General features: G+C 47.3%; 1 protein-coding gene across 1 annotated transcript in view; it reads left to right on the forward strand.

Moving 5' to 3' along the window:
* Window positions 1–14031, forward strand: part of LOC140913643 (uncharacterized) — a 29313-nt gene extending 15282 nt beyond the window's left edge. Inside the window, exons 4-5 of the mRNA XM_073350383.1 lie at window positions 9740–9853; window positions 11035–14031. Coding sequence (XP_073206484.1) covers window positions 9740–9853; window positions 11035–13415 — 2495 coding nt within the window. The 3' untranslated portion in view covers window positions 13416–14031. The remainder of the gene's footprint in view (window positions 1–9739; window positions 9854–11034) is intronic.
* Window positions 14032–22898: the final 8867 nt, after the last annotated feature.

Consider the following 22898-nt stretch of genomic DNA (forward strand, 5'->3'; position numbering starts at 1 on the left):
ACCTTGGTGGGTCTTGTGCTTATTGGCAGATTGGCTCGCCTTGGAGCTTCATGGCAGCCCTCAGCTTGACCGTTTTTCTGAGCCCACAGTCCAGGTCAACTCCTCCTGTGTCTGACCAGAAGTTGGGAGGATTGGGGGGAACCCAGGCCCGCCCTCTACTCCGGGTTCCAGTCCAGGGCCCTGTGGAATGCAGCTGTCTAGAGTGCCTCCTGGAACAGCTGTGCGACAGCTACAACTCCCTGGGCTACTTCCCCATGGCCTCCTCCCAACACCTTCTTTATCCTCCCCATAGGACCTTCCTCCTGGTGTCTGATAATGCTTATACTCCTCAGTCCTCCAACAGTCCGCGTTCTCACTCTCAGCTCCTAGTGCCCCTTGCTCCCAGCTCCTCACATGCACACCACAAACTGAAGTGAGCTCCTTTTTAAAACCCAGGTGCCCTGATTAGCCTGCCTTAATTGATTCTAGCAGCTTCTTGATTGGCTGCAGGTGTTCTAATCAGCCTGTCTTAATTGTCTCGAGAAGGTTCCTGATTGTTCTGAAACCTTCCCTGTTACCTAACCCAGGGAAAAGGGACCTACTTAGCCTAGGGCTAATATATCTGCCTTCTGTTACTCTCCTACAGCCATCTGGATCGACCCTGTCACAATGGCCTCTTTCTGATTCTTTGGAGTCTTTCAGCCAGTGATAACACGGATAGCTGAGATCTCAAGGTTGCATCTGTAAAGGCAAAATGCAACACTTAACAGAGGCAGCATTGTTCACACCAGACAGAGCAATGATTCCCCCATACTTAAGGGCAAGTACAGTCTACACAATAGCATAATTTGCCCATCCCAAAACGAGCGCACATAACCCACAGGAGCCCCAAAATGGTGAGTAAGCACAGGGTCAAGCGTGACTGATTGTTTCACGGCTGAACTGTCCTCTGGGTTTCTGTGCCTTGGGGAGAGCCAACAGTGGCAGGGGCCCCCTATACTGAACACTGTCCCCACATTTTCCACAGAGTTCATCCTGGAAGATATCTCGCTGCTGAGGGTGACTTGGGAAGCAAGGGAGGGTCTTCTACTGCAATGCAGATTCCGCCCTGGCCCATATGCAGCTTGCCTGTGTGCAGCAATGGTCCCTCCGCTCCTCACGGCACAGTGGCACGGACAAGTTAGCCTTACTGGGACAAGGAACACAGTGGCTCTCCCAAGAAACCTGTGCAAGAGCATTGCCCAGGTTCTGGCTGAGACCTTTGAAGAGATCACTGAGGCCCATTACCACGATGTGAGAGAGCACATCAACGCCCTATTCCGCATCTAGGCATGCATGCAGCCGAAACCCTCCTCTCCGCAAGAGCCTGCACCGAATAACTTCCTTCCCAAAATAAAAGCCGCTTACCGGGAACCTCCTCTGGTGTTGTCCTTCCCCAAGCACTGGCTGCCGCAACTGGCTACCTTCCTCCTGGCTTGAGAACAGCTCCTGGCTGCATGCATCTAGGGATGCTGGGGTGTCTTCCTCCGCTGGAACACCCTCGCTCCCGCTTTGCTGCTCCTCCTCCCGCCTTGTTGAACTGGGCTCTGAAGTGTCCATGGTGGTACTCAGAGAGGAGGTGAGGTCGCCCCCAAGTATCGCGTCCAGCTCTTTGTAGAAATGGCAGGTCGCAGGGGCAGCACCGGAGCGGCTGTTTGCTTCACAGGCTTTGCAGTAGGCATTCCACAGCTCCTTCACTTTAACTCTGCACTGCAGTGCGTCCCGGTCACGGCCCCTTTCCATCAGGGCCCTTGATATCTGCCCAAAGGTACCATAATTCCTGTGGCTGGAGCGCAGCTGGGACTGGACAGCTTCCTCCCCTCAAACACTGATGAGGTCCAGCACCTCACCATTGCTCCATATTGGGGACTGCCTGGCTCGTGGAGGCATAGTCACCTGGAAAGATTCGCTGAGAGCACTCCACACCTGGCTGAGCAAACAGGAAGGGGATTTTCAAAATGCCCTAAAGAATTTAAAGGGCAGGTCTGATGGTTGGTCATCTGAGGGCAGGGCAGTAGAGTTCAAAGTGATGACCAGAGTGGCCAGAACAGGCATTGTGGGACACTTCTGGAGGCTGATCAGAGCGCACTATAGGACCAGGGCGTCCACCCTGGTGCCGCGGCACTCCAGCGGGGGCGCAGCAAACATTATTCCACTCGCCGAGGCGGAGTACCACCTCAGCAGCGCTGTTGCCGCGGAGTCAGAGCGCTCTACGTGCCCCGCCAGGGTGGCTAGGTAGTGAGCTAGTGCACCCGGGGCTCCTTTATTGCGCTGTAACTCGCAAGTTTAGCCAAGCCCGCAGGGTCTGATGGGTCTCTCATGGCTTAGTCATCAGTAGAGGGATGGTTCCTGCTGGAGCCTCCCAGAGGGAGCTTAATTTTCCCGTTCGGGGCATCCCCTTTTTATAATGTGATTCTGTCTATACCTACATTCTGCACATGTCCATAAAAGTGTCAACGCTCTTTTCTCTTATTGGTCTGTGTCCCCTGGAAACTTAAGGGACCCCAATTTTCTATAGGCTGGGTATCATAGAATCATAGAATCATAGAATATCAGGGTTGGAAGGGACCCCAGAAGGTCATCTAGTCCAACCCCCTGCTCAAAGCAGGACCAATTCCCAGTTAAATCATCCCAGCCAGGGCTTTGTCAAGCCTGACCTTAAAAACCTCTAAGGAAGGAGATTCTACCACCTCCCTAGGTAACGCATTCCAGTGTTTCACCACCCTCTTAGTGAAAAAGTTTTTCCTAATATCCAATCTAAACCTCCCCCACTGCAACTTGAGACCATTACTCCTCGTTCTGTCATCTGCTACCATTGAGAACAGTCTAGAGCCATCCTCTTTGGAACCCCCTTTCAGGTAGTTGAAAGCAGCTATCAAATCCCCCCTCATTCTTCTCTTCTGCAGGCTAAACAATCCCAGCTCCCTCAGCCTCTCCTCATAACTCATGTGTTCCAGTCCCCTAATCATTTTTGTTGCCCTTCGCTGGACTCTCTCCAATTTATCCACATCCTTCTTGAAGTGTGGGGCCCAAAACTGGACACAGTACTCCAGATGAGGCCTCACCAATGTCGAATAGAGGGGAACGATCACGTCCCTCGATCTGCTCGCTATGCCCCTACTTATACATCCCAAAATGCCATTGGCCTTCTTGGCAACAAGGGCACACTGCTGACTCATATCCAGCTTCTCGTCCACTGTCACCCCTAGGTCCTTTTCCGCAGAACTGCTGCCTAGCCATTCGGTCCCTAGTCTGTAGCTGTGCATTGGGTTCTTCCGTCCTAAGTGCAGGACCCTGCACTTATCCTTATTGAACCTCATCAGATTCCTTTTGGCCCAATCTTCCAATTGGTCTAGGTCCTTCTGTATCCTATCCCTCCCCTCCAGCGTATCTACCACTCCTCCCAGTTTAGTATCATCCGCAAATTTGCTGAGAGTGCAATCCACACCATCCTCCAGATCATTTATGAAGATATTGAATAAAACCGGCCCCAGGACCGACCCTTGGGGCACTCCACTTGATACCGGCTGCCAACTAGACATGGAGCCATTGATCACTACCCGTTGAGCCCGACAATCTAGCCAGCTTTCTACCCACCTTATAGTGCATTCATCCAGCCCATACTTCCTTAACTTGCTGACAAGAATACTATGGGAGACCGTGTCAAAAGCTTTGCTAAAGTCAAGAAACAATACATCCACTGCTTTCCCTTCATCCACAGAACCAGTAATCTCATCATAAAAGGCGATTAGATTAGTCAGGCATGACCTTCCCTTGGTGAATCCATGCTGGCTGTTCCTGATCACTTTCCTCTCATGCAAGTGCTTCAGGATTGATTCTTTGAGGACCTGCTCCATGATTTTTCCAGGGACTGAGGTGAGGCTGACTGGCCTGTAGTTCCCAGGATCTTCCTTCTTCCCTTTTTTAAAGATTGGCACTACATTAGCCTTTTTCCAGTCATTCGGGACTTCCCCGGTTCGCCACGAGTTTTCAAAGATAATGGCCAGTGGCTCTGCAATCACAGCCGCCAATTCCTTCAGCACTCTCGGATGCAACTCGTCCGGCCCCATGGACTTGTGCACGTCCAGCTTTTCTAAATAGTCCCTAACCGCCTCTATCTCCACAGAGGGCTGGCCATCTCTTCCGCATTTTGTGATGCCCAGCGCAGCAGTCTGGGAGCTGACCTTGTTAGTGAAAACAGAGGCAAAAAAAGCATTGAGTACATTAGCTTTTTCCACATCCTCTGTCACTAGGTTGCCTCCCTCATTCAGTAAGGGGCCCATACATTCCTTGGCTTTCTTCTTGTTGCCAACATACCTGAAGAAACCCTTCTTGTTACTCTTGACATCTCTGGCTAGCTGCAGCTCCAGGTGCGATTTGGCCCTCCTGATAACATTCCTACATGCCCGAGCAATATTTTTATACTCTTCCCTGGTCATATGTCCAACCTTCCACTTCCTGTAAGCTTCTTTTTTATGTTTAAGATCCGCTAGGATTTCACCATTAAGCCAAGCTGGTCACCTGCCATATTTACTATTCTTTCGACTCATCGGGTAGGTTCCCTTTGTTCTCATTAGCATCGACTCACAACCTGAATCCCATGGTTAAGACACACGTCTGAGACAGATGCGCCTTTACAGTATTTTTATGATCTAATATTAACCTTCTGGGTAATTTTGCACAATGTTACCACTTGGTGCCCCTTTTCCCATAACCTTAGGGCATTAGGTTATTTCTCGGTCATTGGCTTGAGTCATCATTTCTTGTCTCCAAGACCCAAAATGTCTAAGCTAAAGTCTTGCAGGCCTCAACCTACAGGTTCTTGTGTTTCAGTTTGTCTGTCTTACTTACTTACTTACTTGGTTCCTCTAAATACTGATTGATTTTATACTTTTATAATCCTACAAATTAATTTCCAATGAATATATGTAATATAACATTGATTAAGCATAACATCACACAATAAATGGATAAACTAAAATCATTGGCTACATTTCTCCCCCCCACCCCCCGACAGGGTGAGTGTTATCTCATTATAATTGATGATTGGACAATAAGAGTCCTGTCACATATATATTACATGACAGTATCCAGCCATGATTAATACCATAGTACACATAGTAAGAATACTATAGACAATAATCCTTTTTTTCCATCCAATTTTCATCTCTCTTGATACAATGAATACCTTATGAGCTGCTACTGTCAAAAATTTCAGACAGTGCTTGGTTTGTCTTATTTATGTTATTCCTAATTTTAATTGCACATTTTTTTTCTTTAACGATTGTTTTAGTTGTAAAGTTTAATGGTTTATATGCATGAAGCACTGGAGTGCTCCGTTCAATGAGATCCCGGTGATCTGGGTTGCTAAGAATAACCGTTTCATTTTCGAAAACATTGGAGATATTGTCATGTGCCCAATAACTGTGGGTACTTGTTGCTTAACACAAAAATTTGGATGTGTTACCATACATCCAAGATGACCATAATAGAATTTCTTGTGACTAGTTACTACACAATATTATTCCTTTTTGCTATAGGCCACATATTTCGTAAAAGATTTCTATTTGGTTAGTTGCACTGCACATGATACCCGTGTGCATTGCGTTGGTACCTTTCCAGCTGGTGACACAGTGGAGTTGTTACATCAAACGCATTATACCTACAGATCCATTGATGCACCTTTTGAGAGCAGGAAGCAATCCATGGGACTTTCCATGTCTGGGCATTTTGGTGATACACCACCAGTGCAGGTATTTGCATTTGTTTCTTATAGATATCATCTTCTAGGTGGCCTACGGAATGGAAAGCCAATTGATCACATACGTCCTTATCTGGATCGAATACGACCAATGATACTGTGAACGAGGCATATGGATCATAAAATGTCACAGGTTTCATTTAAATAATGTGTCATCATTTGGATGTGGTTTCACAGATCCCAAGTTTCTATTTGAACCAAAAGATTTTTTTTTTTTAAATATATTTGGTTTGGCATTCGACTTTCTCTTCTCCATGTTTTGAATACAGTGTGGACAATACCAATTCAAAATTTGTTGATCTCTGATTAATTTGGGTACTTTTCTTAGTTCCAAGAATTAATAGGTATTATTAATAGTGTCTATTACATATTCACTATATAATGAACAAATAATTTCTTTTCCAAGTTAATGATTTTTCCCTGATCATTATTATATTTTATCAATTGATCAATCTTATTTTGAGTTTCATTAAACAATTTGGTTATTTCCTGCATATTATACACCTTAAATAATTTTTTTATTTTGCTAAACCTTTAATTCCTTTAACATGGGGTTAATTACTTTTTTAGCTTCTTTTTTTAATCACATAATTGATATGCCTTATGATTCTTTTAACATTAACCTTATTTCAAATTAGCACCTCTGAACTAATAAACCTGTGATACTGCTCAAAACTAACCTTATCAATGAGAAGTACTGAAAAGAAAGTTGCAACCTTAATATCTGTACAATAACTAAATTCACTTATTTACCCATTTAGGTAAATTTCATACAACAGGGATATGAATAAACTGAACTTGATTAATTAATACCCCTGGTATAGACGTAGCTGTGAGACCACTAACAGGGTCTTCTTGCGAACTGAACACTTCACAAGGTTCTGTGAATAATGGTCTTTTCCATTACTGTGGCTTGTACCTTTACTTTAAAATATTTATTAATAACTTTTACAATACCCAAAGACTTAATTTGGATACAAGCTTCATATTCTCCTTTTATATTTATAATTTAGGTTATATATATATGTATCTGGTCGATGCTTCAGTTTTTACTGAGCTTTGACATTTGGTTTTGTTTTTCCATAATCCATATGGGATTCCATCACTTACTGATGAATTTATCTACCTTTTTTTGGTTCTCATTCTTTATACAGAGGAAACGGAGTCCATTTATAATATAATGTGGCCCAGTTCACTGATTACATAAATTGTGTTCTGATACAGCATATTACCACCTGATCTCCAATTTCCCAAGCATTCTCTCTTTCTCCTTTATTAAAATAAACCTTTGCCTTCTGTTTGGATTTTCCCAATTTGATAGCTACCTGCAAGAGAACCTGATTTAAATGTTTTTTAATGCTTGCACATAGGTTTTCAGTTTGACTTCCTCTAGCTGTGTGCCACTGGTATGCCACAAAAGATGCTTTGGCATTCACGTGGTTTGCCCAGTCATCACCTCAAAGGGTGTATGATCTGTGGAAGCAGTGGGAGTTGCCCTGAGTGCCGTTAAAATGAGTGGAATCAGGGTATTCCAACTGCATCCATTGGCATCTACCAGTTTCCGCAGCATTCATTTGATGGTGCAACTTGTTCTCGTTAGCATCCCTGATGATTGAGGTCTATGTGAAATGTGCAATTTTGTGGCACTCCCAACAACTGTAAACATCTTTGGAACACTTGCCCAGTAAAATGTGTTCCTCTGCCGGACTCTACCCTAGCGGGGAGTTTCCAATGAGAGAAGACTTGTTTCACCACGTCTTGTTGTTGTGGCTAAAGCAGCATTTGCCTCAAGGGGAAATGCTTTCACCCATTTGGAGAGTGGATCAATAACAAGAAGATATTGGTTTCTTCTGATCATAATAAGTTTCTGTGATTTTTATTTTGGGAGGTATTGATGTGAAAATCTGGGTTCAGATTTTCCCTGGATTAACATCTGGGCACACATGAGGGTTCCCAGAATACAACAGGGCATCCAGCAGGGGAGACAGAGTCCATGCTGAAGTTATTTTTATACCTCTGTCATGCAATAGCAAAGTCCAGTGTGCTAGGTGAGCATTAGACATCTGTCCATCCTTGATTCGATTAGAAAGCAAGAACTGGAGAGGGGTGTGTGTGTGAAATGTAGAGCTATTGGGTTTAAACCAATTAAAAATGCAAAATGCTTGGTTGTCCAGCTGGTGACCAATAAATATTTTTCACAAGTGGAATATTTAAGTTCCACTAGGCTCATTCTTTTGGAGCATAGGCTATTGGCCTAAATTTTTCCATGACTCTTTAGAAGCTACTGTTGCAAGTGCAATTGCACTCAGAGACCTTTTAAGTGATGTGGTTTGCTGGGATCTGGAGTGATCAGCACAGATGCTTGAATTACTGCTCGCTTCAATTTTACAAATTGAACTGATCTGATCTGTCCTGGCCCAAGCAATCCCTTTTCTTTCAGAAGTTATACAGTGGACTTGCAATGAAAGCAAAGTTAGGAATGAAGTCTTGATGGTGTCATACCAACCCTAGAAAAGATCATAAAGAAGTTATGTCAGTAGGCGTCGATAATTCTCAAATTGCATCTGCCTTGTGTTGGGCTGATGTTTGACCTCCTTAAAACAAAGTAATACCTAAAAAAGAAAGACGAGGAGATGGTTTGTTCCTGCGCCCTCAAACAGGCATCTTTAAAATACAGCCAGCTCTCCTGGACTCCTTTCCCTCCCATATTAGCTTCCCAGGGGATACTGCCCATCAGTTCCCTAAGGCAGTCTAAGTCTGCTTTTCTGAAGTCCAGGGTCTGTATTCTGCTGCTCTCCTTTCTTCCTTTTGTCAGGATCCTGAACTCAACCATCTCATGATCACTGCTGCCCAGGTTGCCACCCACTTCTACTTCCCCTACCAATTCTTCCCTGTTTGTGAGCAGCAGGTCAAGAGGAGCATGGCCCCTAGTCGGTTCCTCCAGCACTTGCACCAGGAAGCTGTCCTCAACACTCTCCAAAAACTTCCTGGATTGTCTGTGCACTGCTGTATTGCTCTCAGCAGACGTCAGGGTGATTGAATTCCCCGCATTGAAACCAGGGCCTGTGATGAATCTATCATAGAACTATCATGACATTGCCTGCCATCACATTGTTCTCTCAGTTTTACCCCTTCCCCAACCTTGTGTCTTGTCTATTTAGATAATGTTGCCTCCTTGTTTCCTTGTATTCCTCTGTCTATCTGCATAGATCTGTTGTCTCTTGTCATGTACTAGACTGCGAGCTTTTTCAGGTACAAATTGTCTATTTGTTGTGTGGTGTTCAGTGCTTGGCGCAATAGGGTCCTGCTCCATGACTGGGGCTCCTAGGGCACTACAGTAATAGAAAAAAATAAATAAATAAACAACCACAGCACAAACAGAAGAGACTCTGATCTATGTCCTATGAGGCACCTCGCCGAGTGACCTGTCATGAAATAATGTGAAAAGAATGTAAAAATGAAAATAAAACAAATTTCTGTTTTGAATTTTCCTAAATTACATTTTCCAAAAAGTTTTCATTTTGAAAATTATTTGTTTTTGTGAAAAATTTCCTTAATTTGAAATGACATTTTCCAAAGGAAACTTTTCTTTGTAGAATTTTTCCCAACCAGCTCAGTGCAGGAGGCCAAACTGTCTGGTCAGAGTGGGCCCTGTTGGCCTTCGAACCTGTGACTCCACCCCTAAAGTTCCTAAAAGGGCCTAGTCCCTGTCCGAGTACATCCGCATGCATGGTCTGTATTTTCTGCGTGAGTGAGCTTGGGGTTCCTGCTCCAGCGGAGAGCGCTCTGGTCTGTCTCTGGGGGTTCAGAGTTGTCACCATTGGGGTTGTGCCTGCCCCTCCTCCCACTAGCCGTACAACTTCCCCATCGTCCCCTCCCCAGCAGAGAGGGACCTTTGTACCAAGCCCTGGGGCTCGCTGACTGTGCCCTGATGGCTTCTTTTCTCTTCCCTATGGGCAGGTTTTCCAGTTCGCAAACCCGCCCTGATCTCTCAGCTGGAGCGAGAGGAGGTGCTGTGCGTCCCAGATCCCTCAGCCCCTGAGCAGCAGGAGACCCAGAGGGACGTCTCAACAGGTGAGGGATGAATCAGCCAGCTCAGAAAGCAAAATCCTGGGATCCCAGCCACAAGCTCCCAGGACAATGCCCCCTGGCTGCGTCTGCTGAGCCATGGCAGAGCTGAGCCAGGAGCTCCCACAGTGCCCACGGTCAGATCCACTGAACCATGGGGGAGGCAGAGCCATGAATTCCTGGTTCCCCAAGCCACACTGTCCAATTTGGGTGCTGCCACAGACTCCTGCGTGACCTTGGGCAAGTCACTTAGATCCTGTGTGTGTCGGTTCCCATCTGTACACTGGGGAGAACAGCCCTGCCCTGCCTCCCAGGCATGCATGTGGATAAACACATTCAGGATTGTGAGGCACTTTTATACTATGGTGCTGGGTGGGGCCTGTCAATACCAGAGATAGACAGACACTTTAATATAACCCGTGTCTGTTAAACAGCTGCACTGGGCTGTGTGGACGTCCTTGATCTGGTTTTAACCAGGCTTGTTTTGGTTCAGTTCCATGCACATGGTAACAGGTTAAGGGTAAACCAAAGTAGGCACCTCCAGGTGGCAGTTTGCCCTGGTTTAGATAACGGGGTTACTTTGGAGCTGGCTGGAGATTTTTTCCACCACAAAATGACGATTTGCCGAATTTGAAACATCTCAGTTCTGACAGAATTTGGGCTGAAAGCAGGCCGGTGATTGACAGAAACCTGCCTGGTGTCTCGCCAACTCGCCCCTCCCCAGCGCTTCAGCATGTCACCAGGAGGGCTGCCCCTGGCCTGGGGTTTCTGAACTACAGAGGCACCAGGAGCCTGGAAGCACTGGGATACCCGGCTCCCAAGCTCCCGGGGCCATCAGCAGCTGGCCTGGTGGCTGCCCTGGAGCCGGGGCTCCCAAGCACTCCTGATTCCACGGCACCTGCCTGGACGGGCAGTCGGGAATCCCAGGGAGCACATTTCATTTCACACACCCAAACGTTCCTGCAGCTCAGTGTCCCAAAGGAAGTATTGCGGGGTCCAAGTTGTGAGGAAAATTTCCAGTTTTTGGTTTTTTGTCCCAATTCGGGACAAACTTTTTTCCAAAAACTCGAATATTTTTGTGAACTTTGAATTCCACGTTCCAGCCAGTGTTAGTTTAGATCCCTCTGCTGGCTTCCCCCTGCACCTGGGGTCCGGCTCACGCACCACTTCTCCCTTGGTCCCCGCAGACACCGGGAGGGGGCTGGATGCTGAGGAGCTGGCTGTGCCGCACCACGGGGAGGTGGAGGCACCTGTCAAAGCAGCTCCAACACCCAAGGCCTCACCAAGATGGCCCAAGAGGAAAGCGCCCCAGAGCCCAGGCCGGAAGAGAAAGAAACCCTCTCTGGAAGGAGAAGAGCCAGAAGCCCCCTCTGAGGGTGGGAAACAGCAGCTCCCCACCTGTCCCATGTCCATGCAACAGCCGCTTCCTTCTGTGCGCATGCAAAAGCCTTTCCGTCCTGTACGCAGGAAACAGCCACCCCCACCCCTGCGCCGGGAACAGCCTGTCCCTCCCGTGCATAGGGAACAGCTGCCCCCTCCCCTAAGCAGAGAACAGCCTGTCTCCCCCATGCACAGGGAACAGCTTGTCCCTCCCATGCAAAGGGAACAGCTGCCCCCTCCCCGGAGCAGAGAACAGCTTGTCTCCCCCATGCACAGGGAACAGCCACCCCCTCCTGTACGCAGGGAACAGACACCCCCTATCCAGCTGCCCCATCTGCCATCCCTGGCTAAGTCCTGCAGCAAGGAGCCAGCAGAGCAAGATTCCCCTCCCAGCAAGAGCCCGCCCCCCTCTGAGAAGTCCTACCAGTGCCCCTTGTGTAGTCAGAACTTCAGGCAGAGCTCGGACCTGCAGCGGCACCGGCGTGTCCACACGGGAGAAAAGCCTTTCCACTGCCTGGTGTGTGAGAAGAGCTTCCGGCTGCAGTCCAACCTGATCGTGCACCAGCGCACCCACACCGGGGAGCGGCCCTACCAGTGCGGGGAGTGCGGCCGGGCCTTCTCGCAGAGCTCCAACCTCCTGACCCACAGCAAGATCCACCTGGGCCAGAAGCCCTACGCCTGCTTCGAGTGCGGCAAGAGCTTCCACCACAGCTCCAACCTCATCATCCACCAGCGCACCCACACCGGCGAGCGGCCCTACGAGTGCAGCGTCTGCACCAAGCGCTTCAGCGATCGCTCCACCCTGGTGCAGCACCGGCGCGTCCACACTGGTGAGCGCCCCTACGCCTGCTCCGAGTGCGGCAAGTGCTTCAGCCAGGCCTCACACCTGGTCAAACACCGACGCACCCACGCGGGCCCCTGCACCAAGAATAGAGCTGCCCCCAGAAAAACACCAGTCACAGTAGTGGAGAGAACCAGCCCCAAAAGTGGGGCAGCCAGGGGGGAGGAGAGAGCTGCCCCTACTCCTGGGCTGAGTGAGAGGATTGCCACGCCTCAAAATGGAGCAGCTCCAGGGGAGGAAAGAGCAGCCCGGAAAGATGCACCCACAGTGGGGAAGGACAGAGCCACCCAGGAAGTGGTTTCAGAGGGGGAGAAGGACAAAGCAGCTCAGAAAGTTGCTTTGGCCAGGGAAAAGATAGCTGCCCCCAAACACATGCTGGCAACAAAGGACACGCTGGCCGCAGGGAAGGAAAGGGTAACCCCCACACTTGGGCTGGGTGAGTTGAGAGCTGCCCTCATAAACAGGCTGAGCACAGGAAAGGACAGAGATGTGCCAGCTGTGGGGGAGAAGAGAGCACCGACTCCAGCTGCACCAGCCGTGCATGAGGAGCGAGTCACTCTGAAAGATGCACTGAGGGCAGGGAAGGACAAAGTAGCAACAAACCACACATCAGCTGTGGAGAAGGGGAGCACCGCCCCCAAACGCACGCTGGCCACGGGTAAGGGAAGAGCCAACCCTGAACACGCACTGGCCACGGGTAAGGGGAGAGCCAACCCTGAACATGCACTGGCCACGGGAAAAGGGAGAGCCGGCCCCAAACACGCACTTGCTCCAGGGAAGGGGGGAGCCGGCCCCAAACACGCACTTGCTCCAGGGAAGGGGGGAGCCAGCCCCAAACACGCACTTGCTCCAGGGAAGGGGGGAGCCGGCCCCAAACACGCACTTGCCCCAGGGAAGGGGGGAGCCGGCCCCAAACACGCACTTGCCCCGGGGAAGGGGGGAGCCGGCCCCAAACACGCACTTGCCCCAGGGAAGGGGGGAGCCGACCCCAAACACGCACTTGCCCCAGGGAAGGGGGGAGCTGGCCCCAAACACACACTTGCCACGGGGAAGGGGGGAGATGCCCCCAAACACGCACTGGCCACGGGGAAGGGGAGAGCCGGCCCCAAACACGCGCTGGCCACGGGGAAGGGGAGAGCCGGCCCCAAACACGCGCTGGCCACGGGGAAGGGGAGAGCCGGCCCCAAACACGCGCTGGCCACGGGGAAGGGGAGAGCCGGCCCCAATCATGTACCAGGCACACAGGAGCGCAGACAGCAGGGGAATCCTCTCATGTCACTGCGTGACAGGGGCAGGGATGGCTCACGGGGGGAACAGACTGTGAGGAGCCCCATCACTGCACGGTAGGGTCCGGGCTGGCTTCTCTGAACATGCATTCAGCTGGTTTTCCACTGACTGGGTGTGAAACCCCATCAATGTGCAGGAGGGAAGTAATGCCAAGGCCATAGGCTTGCACTTAGGCAGCAGTGGAGAAGCTGGCCTGGCGTGGGATGCATGAACAGCACAGAGAGGACAGGCAGCACGAAGGCACTTCTGGCACCGCGGGACCGGAGCTGGCAGAGCAAGTGGCTGGCGTGTAAAATGCAAGCACAGACCTCTCTCTCTCTCGGGGCCGGGGGAGAGAGGAGGCTGAAATCTTGGCAGGCACCAGGAAGGGAGAGTTGGGTGAATTTTAAACTCTCAGACTGGGCCCTGAGCTGAGGGAGTGTAAAAGAAGCTCTAGAAATCTCCCTCTGTGTGGAATTAAAATGAGAAAAAAGGTTCTGGTGTGACCAACTCGTGATCTGTGGTCTTGTCTCTTAAAGCCCCAGCTCTGCTTTTATATATAAAAAGAAAATCTGGGTCTAGTCCAATGACCGGAGAGAAAAATCAAGGAAACTCAAACCCTATTGGCTACAACGCCAGAGGGCAAATCACTCTGTCTTAATTTATTTTATTTTATTAAATCTAATGAGTTTTTAAACCGATTTTGTGATATTTTGCATCTGACTCCACATTTCTTTGAAGGCCTGGGGCTTTGGGGGGAGGAGGGGCTGGTAAAGCCACAGGAGGCAGTTTTAGAAGCACAGTGAATGTATCCTCCACGTCCATTGCCACCCCCATGCTGCATCCCAGGCGAGCCCTAATGGGGAAATGGTCGAGAAGTGGCAGCCCCATTCTCAAGGGGTAGATGTATTGTGCACTCTTACACCTGCAGAACGCTGTTGGGATTGTTCTTAGCAAATTCTTGTGGCCACAGCCCATTGGAAGAAGTTTAAAAAAAAAACTGTCGGCCCCATTTTTAAATGGACGGTGCCCCTTTCATAGCGTTTTAGGTCAGAACATTGTAACGGTGTAGTCTGATCTCCTACGTACCACCGTCCGTAGGCCTTCCATTAATTAAATGTTGCTTCAAGCCCAATAGCTGGGACCCTACCAAATTCACGGTCCATTTTCATAACTTGCACAATCATCGCATTTTAAAAAATCTTGAATATCACGGTATTTAAAGGTATTTCAGGTATTTAAATCTTAAATTCCATGGTGTTGTAACAAACATGAATATGTATTTAAAAACAGCAAAATATAAACATGCAAAGCCCTTAAGATTCAGCGTTTCTCAAACTGGAGGTCCCTACCTAAAGGGGGTCACAAGGCTATTGTAGAGGGTGGCCACAGAGCAGCAGGTGCTGGCTATGCACCCAGCTCTGAAAGCAGGGCTGCCGCCAGCCAGAGCACAGCCGTAACGGTGACAACACCGTGACCCCCCCTACAATAGCCTTGCAACCCCCTTTTGGGTTGCGGCCCCCAGCTGCGGAAAAGCTGTGTACTTCTGTATAGGGTACTTTTATAATATAGGTAAAAGTACACAAAAGACCAGATTTCACAGTCCATGATACGTTTTTGACAGCTGTGAATGTGGTAGGGCCCTATTTATAAGCTATATTAGCTGACTATATTGTGCTCCTTGGCCCTTTCACTGCCCCTTTCTCTGAGCCAGTCTTAAAACAACTCCGTTCAGCAATAAAAGTGCTTCGCTGGGCTACCCCAGGGACGTAACCAACAGACAAAATCTTTATGACATAGGCTACGCTCCAGGGGATGAATACATGTCATTCCCATTTCGTTCCCAGTCTCACAGGGATGCTGTGAGGGTCTTGTGACTAAAGAGCAGGCTAGGAATTTCCTGAGTTGTTTTTTTAAGAAAACATTTTTAAAAAACACGTGTGACAATGGGCTGTAGATGATTTTATCTCCCTCAAGAGCGAGATTACCAGCTGGAGCCAGCTTCTGAATCCAGTGAGTAGCTACTGAAGGTCGCTGGAAAAATTTTGCAGAGCTTTGGACAGACCTGTGGTCTCAGTGTGTGCAATGAGACGACTCCCATGCGTGAGGCTTTGCAGGCCTGGCTCCTACCTTTGGCCGCAGCTCTAGATGTCGTGACACGCTGGAACACTTTGGTCAAGGGGTGCATCTTCACGGTGGGGTGAGCCCCAAGGTCTGAGCCCTTGGGGTTAGCCTAGCCCCGGTGTTAGCCACCACAATGCAAATCCTGACTTGAGTTACTGTGTCCTGAAGGGTGCCGCCCTCCCCCACAAGCGTTAGGACTACAGGAGACATATGCCATTGGTGCTTTGTGCTGCAGCAAACTGAGCTGCTCTAGGATTTTTTCCCCCCAGTGCACTGAGAGAGAATTTTTCTGACCTTCTGGGCCCATAGGGGCATTGTGGAAAGGCACTGGAGGACTATCAGCACTGCAGTGTGTTAACCTGCGTCCTCACTGCAAAGGGGCCAGGTTAGCAGCCTGAATGAAAGCAGCACCAGGACTTTAACCCGCCTGGGTTTAAAACCCCTACAGAGCTCAGGAGAGAGGATTTTGTGCGTATGGACAGGGGGTACAACATGTGGGTAAGAGCAGTGAAGACAGACCCTCTGAAACACAAGACAACATACTAGTCGAATCAGCAGAGTCTGTAACCTGCCTGTCCCAGCAGAGCGTGGCTGATGCGCTTACAGTAACCATGGCACAGACCTCTCCCAAGAGCACATCCCAGCACAGACACACTGCTGCTGGGTGAACTAAGGCCAACACCTAGAACTGTTCCCACACCTCTTGCCACACACACAAAAGTTTTCATCCAACTAAACCTTCCACACGCACAAAAAATAGTTTGACAATTTTATTTTTTAATTCTAAACTCACACTTTCAGGGGGAGTCCTGTGGCACTTTAAAGACTAACATATTTATTTGGGCATAAGCTTTTGTGGGTAAAAAATCCTGGTTTTTTACCCCTGAAAGCTTATGCCCAAATAAATTTGTTAGTCTTTAAGGTGCCACCAGACTCCTCGTTGTTTTTGTGAATACAGACTAACACGGCTACCCCTCTGATACTTTTAGGGGGGAAAGCAATATTTTCAGTATTTAAAAAAAATTTCCTTTCAAAATAGTCAGAAAATGCACACTTTGTTTTTAAATTCCCCATCATTAACTGGCCCATTTTCTCTAGATTTTATTTTTAAACTTAAAGTGAGAGAATGTTTAAAAAGTGAAAGAATGAAAGTTTTAAAGTACCACTTCCATTTTAATTCTCTTTAAATGACCTCAAATAGCAAAGTAGCAATTTTTTTTTAATTGGAAAAAACAGAAAAGTGAGAAAGTTTAGACTCCCCATTTAGTCAACAAAATTCCCTCCTCCTGGTGGAAAGATAAAACATTTTAAAAGACACTGGGATTTTTCCCGATCAAAATAAAGGAAAAATTGCACTTTTCCATCAAAAAAAATATGTCAGAGTTCAAAGCAGTTTGAACAAAACCAACAATCTTGTCATTGGAAATTTTCTATGGGGGTGGGAGGGGGAGACCCATTTTGAGCAGCTCTGCCTGGAGCTCCAAAACTAGCCTTTCTCCCTGCACCCCGCCCACTCCCTCAAAAAATATATATATTTTGAAAGGTCCCATTCCCAGAAGTGAATAACTCCAAATAAGCTGGCCCTGGAGTTGATGCATCGAGTCATTTTTGGAGGCACGTTTTACAACATCACTAAGATTATCTGAGTGGGGAAAACATTTCCTGTTTCAGCTCCTCACCGCCACAGCGCGCCATGCGAGCCCACTGACCTCAGACTTCACCAAGGCAAGCCGGTGGGCAGGAAAGCACACATGGGACGTTCCCAATGGAAATTGTCTGTGTTTTATAGGAAAAGCATTTCACTGGAAGTGAAGGGAGCACAGCTGAAGGTCTGCTTGGGATGGAAAATGAAAGGTGACTGGAAAGGGAAAATTGGCTGTTTGTTTATGATGCTTGATTTTTTTCATTTTTTCCATTATAAATATTGATTCCTGACTTCCAGTTTTGCTAGGGGGTCCCATGGGGAGGCGGAGAATTTAGCAGGATTATATCACAGGAAAGCACAGACTGGGACTTCTACACTTTGGCCTCAGATTTCAATCACATGCCGAGGCACCTGTCTCTATCCGCAATGCCAAAGGGGCTGCCGAGCTGATTCTCATTGCAGGCTGGTGGCATCAATAGCCTATTTTGTTCAAAGCTCTAACTCAGACTTGGCAGAAGAGCTGTCTGTGTAAGAGATTCATCACCCACTCCAGTTTTCTCCTAGCAGTCTGCCAAAAATCTGAGAAGGCAAGGATTGATCGCCAAGGCTCAGATTTTCCAACTAGCACCCAACTGGTCAGATTAAAAGAACAAGCAGAGAAAAGCTCTATCTCAACAAAAGGGGAAGCCCTCTAACATCTTCTTCCCACATCTGAAGGAGCAGGAAGAAAAAAGCCCATGGCGTCATTTCTCTCTTCACAGGTAACCCAGGATGGTGCCCTTTCAGAGATGCTGTCCTTCTCTCGCAGGCACACAGTGAAGTCGGGGGGAACCTTCCTCCACTTTCATTTGGTTTGTTTTAAAATTAGGATTCCAGGCTTAAAACATCAAAATGATCTATTCATAGTAATGATGTACATTGCCCTTACTGCTCTGTTGATACAATATTGCCATATTGCCACACAGGCTGTAACGCAATAAAACAAAGTGACTTTGGGTTCTTTTGACTCATCATTGTACTTAGCTGGGACCTGATTTTTTATATTTGCATTCATTTGATTCTGTTTAACAATTTATAACACAGATAACCAACCGATACACATGGTGACATTGTAAAACACTGTCACTATCAATACTACATTAATGTTGACGTAGTTTGCTTTTAATGATCTTACACATTCTAGCCTGGGTTCTGCCACATTATTTAACAAGTCCCACATCAACATTAGAAACAAACATAGGCAGCATGTGAACCGCTGGCTGGGGGAGGCTATCCCCCCCCCAGCCCTGCCCCTTCCACCAAAGGGCCCGTCCCTTCCATGCACCCCAGAACCCAGAGCCCCCCCAAGGCCACTGGCCCCTGCCCCAGGATGGCTAGTGCCCGCAGCCCCCCCCCAGCCCCAGGAAGGTGGGCAGCGTGGCCAACCCCCTGGAGCCCAGTGGTACCACCAAAGCAGGGCCCTGGGGGCAGAGTGTGGGCAGGTCTACGCCTGGCTGTTTGGGGAGACACAGCGTCCCCCAGCTTCCCCTACCTGCCGCCCATGGAAACAAAGTTATAATTACATTATTTACTGAGGCAAATAGACCTGTATTTATTACTAGCATTTACAAAGGAACTGAACTACCATTAGTGCATTATAATAATCCACCAATGGTGGTTACAACCTAATTAGAATACTGAAACAGAGTGGTACCACAAAAAATGTTTTCAATATTTTTCTTTCATAGTTTTGCACACAAAAATGTTTGCTGCAACACAAACCCCACAATTTAAAAAAAAAACAAACCCAACAGTCACATGACATAAACATATAACCAAGGAACGAATTATTCCAACATTATTATACATAAACAAAATATATTAGAAAACAAAGAGTTAAAAACACAAAACAAACCATAATCAATGGATTAAACATTGCTGTTTAGGGCGGGCACAGAATGTATTCTGGGAATGTGTGAGGAAAAAATTACTGAGCACATTCAGAGCTGGGTGGCTGGAGAGCAGCAGCTGCTGGCCGGGCACCCAGCTCAGCAGGCAGAAGGCAGCAGTGAGGGTGGCATGGTATTGCTACCCTGACTTCTGTACTGCTGCTGCTGGCAGCGCTGCCTTCAGAGCTGGACAGCCAGAGAGTGGCTGCTGCTGGCCGGGCACCTGGCGGGGGAGAGAGAGAGAGAGCGAGCGTGTGTAAAAATGACTACAGACACAAAGAGGGGCACAAGCAAACAAGTTTGAGAACTCCTGGTTTAGGACACAGCCAATAAACCTCAGGCTTAAAATTGTTAATTACCCTTGACTTAGTTCACAGCAGCATTGATCAATAAGGCAAACAGGCACTGGAAATTTGTCCATTTTTAAACAGAATGATATGAAGAAAAACCTACTTGAGTTAACAACCTCCTTTTAGCTAGATTGCACCTTAATTTACCTATAAAAATTAAATAGTTTAGTTAAGAGCCAAAAGGTGTCTTCCCTGACTATTCATATCCTATATAAAAATTATTTTAAAAGGGATATTAACACATGCTTTATTCACTTAGGAGCCCTAAAAGAAAAATTGCAAGGAATAAGTCTGGATATTTCTATTTTGATGAATGACTGTTATATTGTGGGTAGCAGGGGCTACTTACTACCTTTTATTTTTACATTTTTTTTTTGGTTTTTGCTAGAGGCTTCAGTGAGCCTTCAATACTTCCTTAAAAGAATGATCCCTGTGTAAAACAGAAAAGTTCTACATTGTTCATTTCCTTTATCACGACCACAGGGGGTGTGTCCTGAACTACAACTGACTGGATACCTATCTCTGGGATAATGATACACAATAACCAATTAGTAAAATCAAGGATATGTTTATTAACAACCAAAAATTTGAACCCAGCTAGTTCTGTAGCTAACAGTCCAGCCAATTCAGATGTTCAAGCAACAGAACAATATAAATACTTAATATTTTAATTGTACCTAAGGTTTTCCTTTTGTTCCTTTTTTCTGCCTTTTCCCCTTCCTCCACCATATTTTGCAGTTTAGAAGATTAGTGGGGGCGGGTTTGCTTTACCCTTTATATCTGGCATAGCCTCATTTAAAGAAGATGCTGAACCTTACAACTTACTAATATTTTTAAAGGATACTAAATTAGATGCTCCTATAGGACTAAAACACTTTCAACTGACTCTGTTCAAAATACATTATTAAAATAAGGGAATTACCACTGGTTTATGGGCAATACATTTGTAATGTCATTAAGCCAAATTTAGGTTAAAAGCAAATCGCTTCGCCTGTTTCCCCTTTTCACACACACAGGCTAGGGAAGTCACTTCCCCTTTGTGACTGCAGCAACACGTTGGCTACTGGCCAAGAAGTGTTAACTTTTGACTGGTTTCTGTCAACTTTGACTAAAGAACAGACACAGGCATTACAGCTTAAAGGCACAGTGGACAGTTAATGCCTTAATATCCTTGACTTTAAATTATTTTCCATTATTATTATTAAGACGACAGACATTTATGAATCCTTTTAAAAGAGCATTTATGTCACACACATTTTACATAAATATTTCTATCTCCGTGACTACTTGCCGTTCCTCCTACTGCTCCACCTCCCCTGACTTCCCCCCCTTTCTTACCTCCTCCCTGCATCCTTAATATACTTCAACACAAAAACTTGTTAGGCCATTTGTTTGCCTGGTCATACTCTGCTGGCTCCATTTCTTCTTTATTTATCTATGGCTGTAGTATAAATAACAACTGATTTTAAGCCTTTTACACATCACTCGGTGGAATCCTTCCCACAATTTTCTTAACTTTATTCTTAAATTTCTTAATTGGTTTCAACATACTTCATGTCCTTAAAATTCTTTAACACACTCGATTGTGCTTAAAATTCCTGGAGAGGGCTGAGGTCATTCTCTCCCTCCCTGGGCTACTCATAGCTAAAGCTATGTTTTAGTCACGGGTACTTTTAGTAAAAGTCATGGACAAGTCACAGGCAGTAAACAAAAATTCATGGCCTGTGACCTGTCCATGACTTTTACTATATACCCCTGACTAAATCTTGGGGGGAGGCAGCCCAGAGGGCACTCCGGGTGCTCGGGGAGGGGGTGTTAATCGGGCTGGCAGGCTCCCTACCTGGTTCCAGGCCTTCCGGGAAGTGGCGACATCCCTCCACTCCTAGGCGGAGGCGTGGCCAGGCAGGTTCTAGGCCTGACGCTATTCAGCATTTTCAGTAATGATCTGGAAGTAAATACAAAATCATGGCGATAACATTTGCGGATGACAACGAGACTGGTGGAGTGGTAAATAATGATGAGGTCAGGGCTGTCACACAGCAGGATCTGGATGGCTTGGTAAGCTGGGCCCATTCAAACCAGATGCCTTTCAATACAGCCAAATGCATCAACATCCATCTAGGAATAAGGAATGCAGACCAAACCTACAAGATGGGCTGCAACCTGGAAAGCAGTGACTCTGAAAAGGCTCTAAGGGTTGTGGTGGACAGACAACTTGAACACAAGCACCTACTGTGATGTGGCAAAAGGGCTGAAGCAGTTGTGGGTGTATAAACAGGGGAGTAGCGAATAGAAGAACCAAAGACTGGAAGCTGAAGCCGGACAAATTCAAATCAGAAATGAAGCACACATTTCTAACAGCGAGGGTGACTGACCATTGGAACACTGCCCGGGCACCCAGCCACCGAGACCAGTGCCCCGGCGTGCTGGACACTGCCTAGGCACCCAGTGAAAAACACTCTCTGCCCCTAGGATCTCTCACAATCTAAACAGGCATTAAAGAGGTGTAGTGTCCCCTTTCCACCCCGTTACTTTTTAATGCCAATCTGCTTAAAGGGTTTGATGGACAGGTCTGGGTTCTTCTGGATTCTGCCACCCACTTAGCAGGCTGTATCTTCTTTACTTTTTCCTATGAATTTATTTGGCGGTGCCTTCACCCCCCTCTCTTCTTCCTGGGCAGCTTGGGAGGAAAATTCTAACCACAGGGTAACTCCCACTTACTTGCCAGATAGTCTGAGACTCCCAAGAAATAACACAAATACATACAATATATTTAACACAGTAATTGTATTAAACAGGAGACAAAGATAACATAACAGGGTAAAACACTATTCTTAGGGTCACCGGTGCCCACACTGATAACACCCGTGACTTTTCCCAGTCACGTGACCTGACGTAGCAAATGTAAGATCAGTGTCCCGTTGGTACACGTACTTTGGTGGAGCCCTTGATGACCTATGACCACAATATCTTCTCTGCCATGGTTTAGCAGGGTGGCTGACTGTGTTCACTACAGCCCAAAGAACTCACAAGTGGGAGGAGGTGGTAAGTCCCTCCACAATTTTAATACGCAGCAGGTTATAAAATCCCCAAACCCTTACTCCCTGGCTTGAGGACACAGCTCAGGGAGTAGGGGGTCCCCAAAACAATTTCCCTGACTAACTAAATGATGGTGCACTCACAAACTCCATGATCGATCCTTAGGTTCAAAAATGACTCTGGACTCCTCCGTCACTACAGAGGGGCTGATCTCTTCAGGCAGGAGTCAGACTGCTTCTGGTCCCAGGATTTCCCCTCCCCACAAAGTGGTGCAGGGGTCAAGGTGCAGATTACACAAGTACACTAAAATCCAAACGGTCATCTCCTAGCCCAGCGTCCAGACACTCACAGCGGGCAGCAGCCCTGGACCAGCAGCCAGAGCAGAGCTGACCATGTGGTGACTGGTCTCACCTATGGAGCTGGAGGGGGAACTCAGCCTGGCTGGGGAAGCTTCCCAGCAAAACTCTACAAACTGGGA

Source organism: Lepidochelys kempii, chromosome 6 (assembly GCF_965140265.1).
Source record: "Lepidochelys kempii isolate rLepKem1 chromosome 6, rLepKem1.hap2, whole genome shotgun sequence".
Lineage (NCBI taxonomy): Eukaryota > Metazoa > Chordata > Testudines > Cheloniidae > Lepidochelys > Lepidochelys kempii.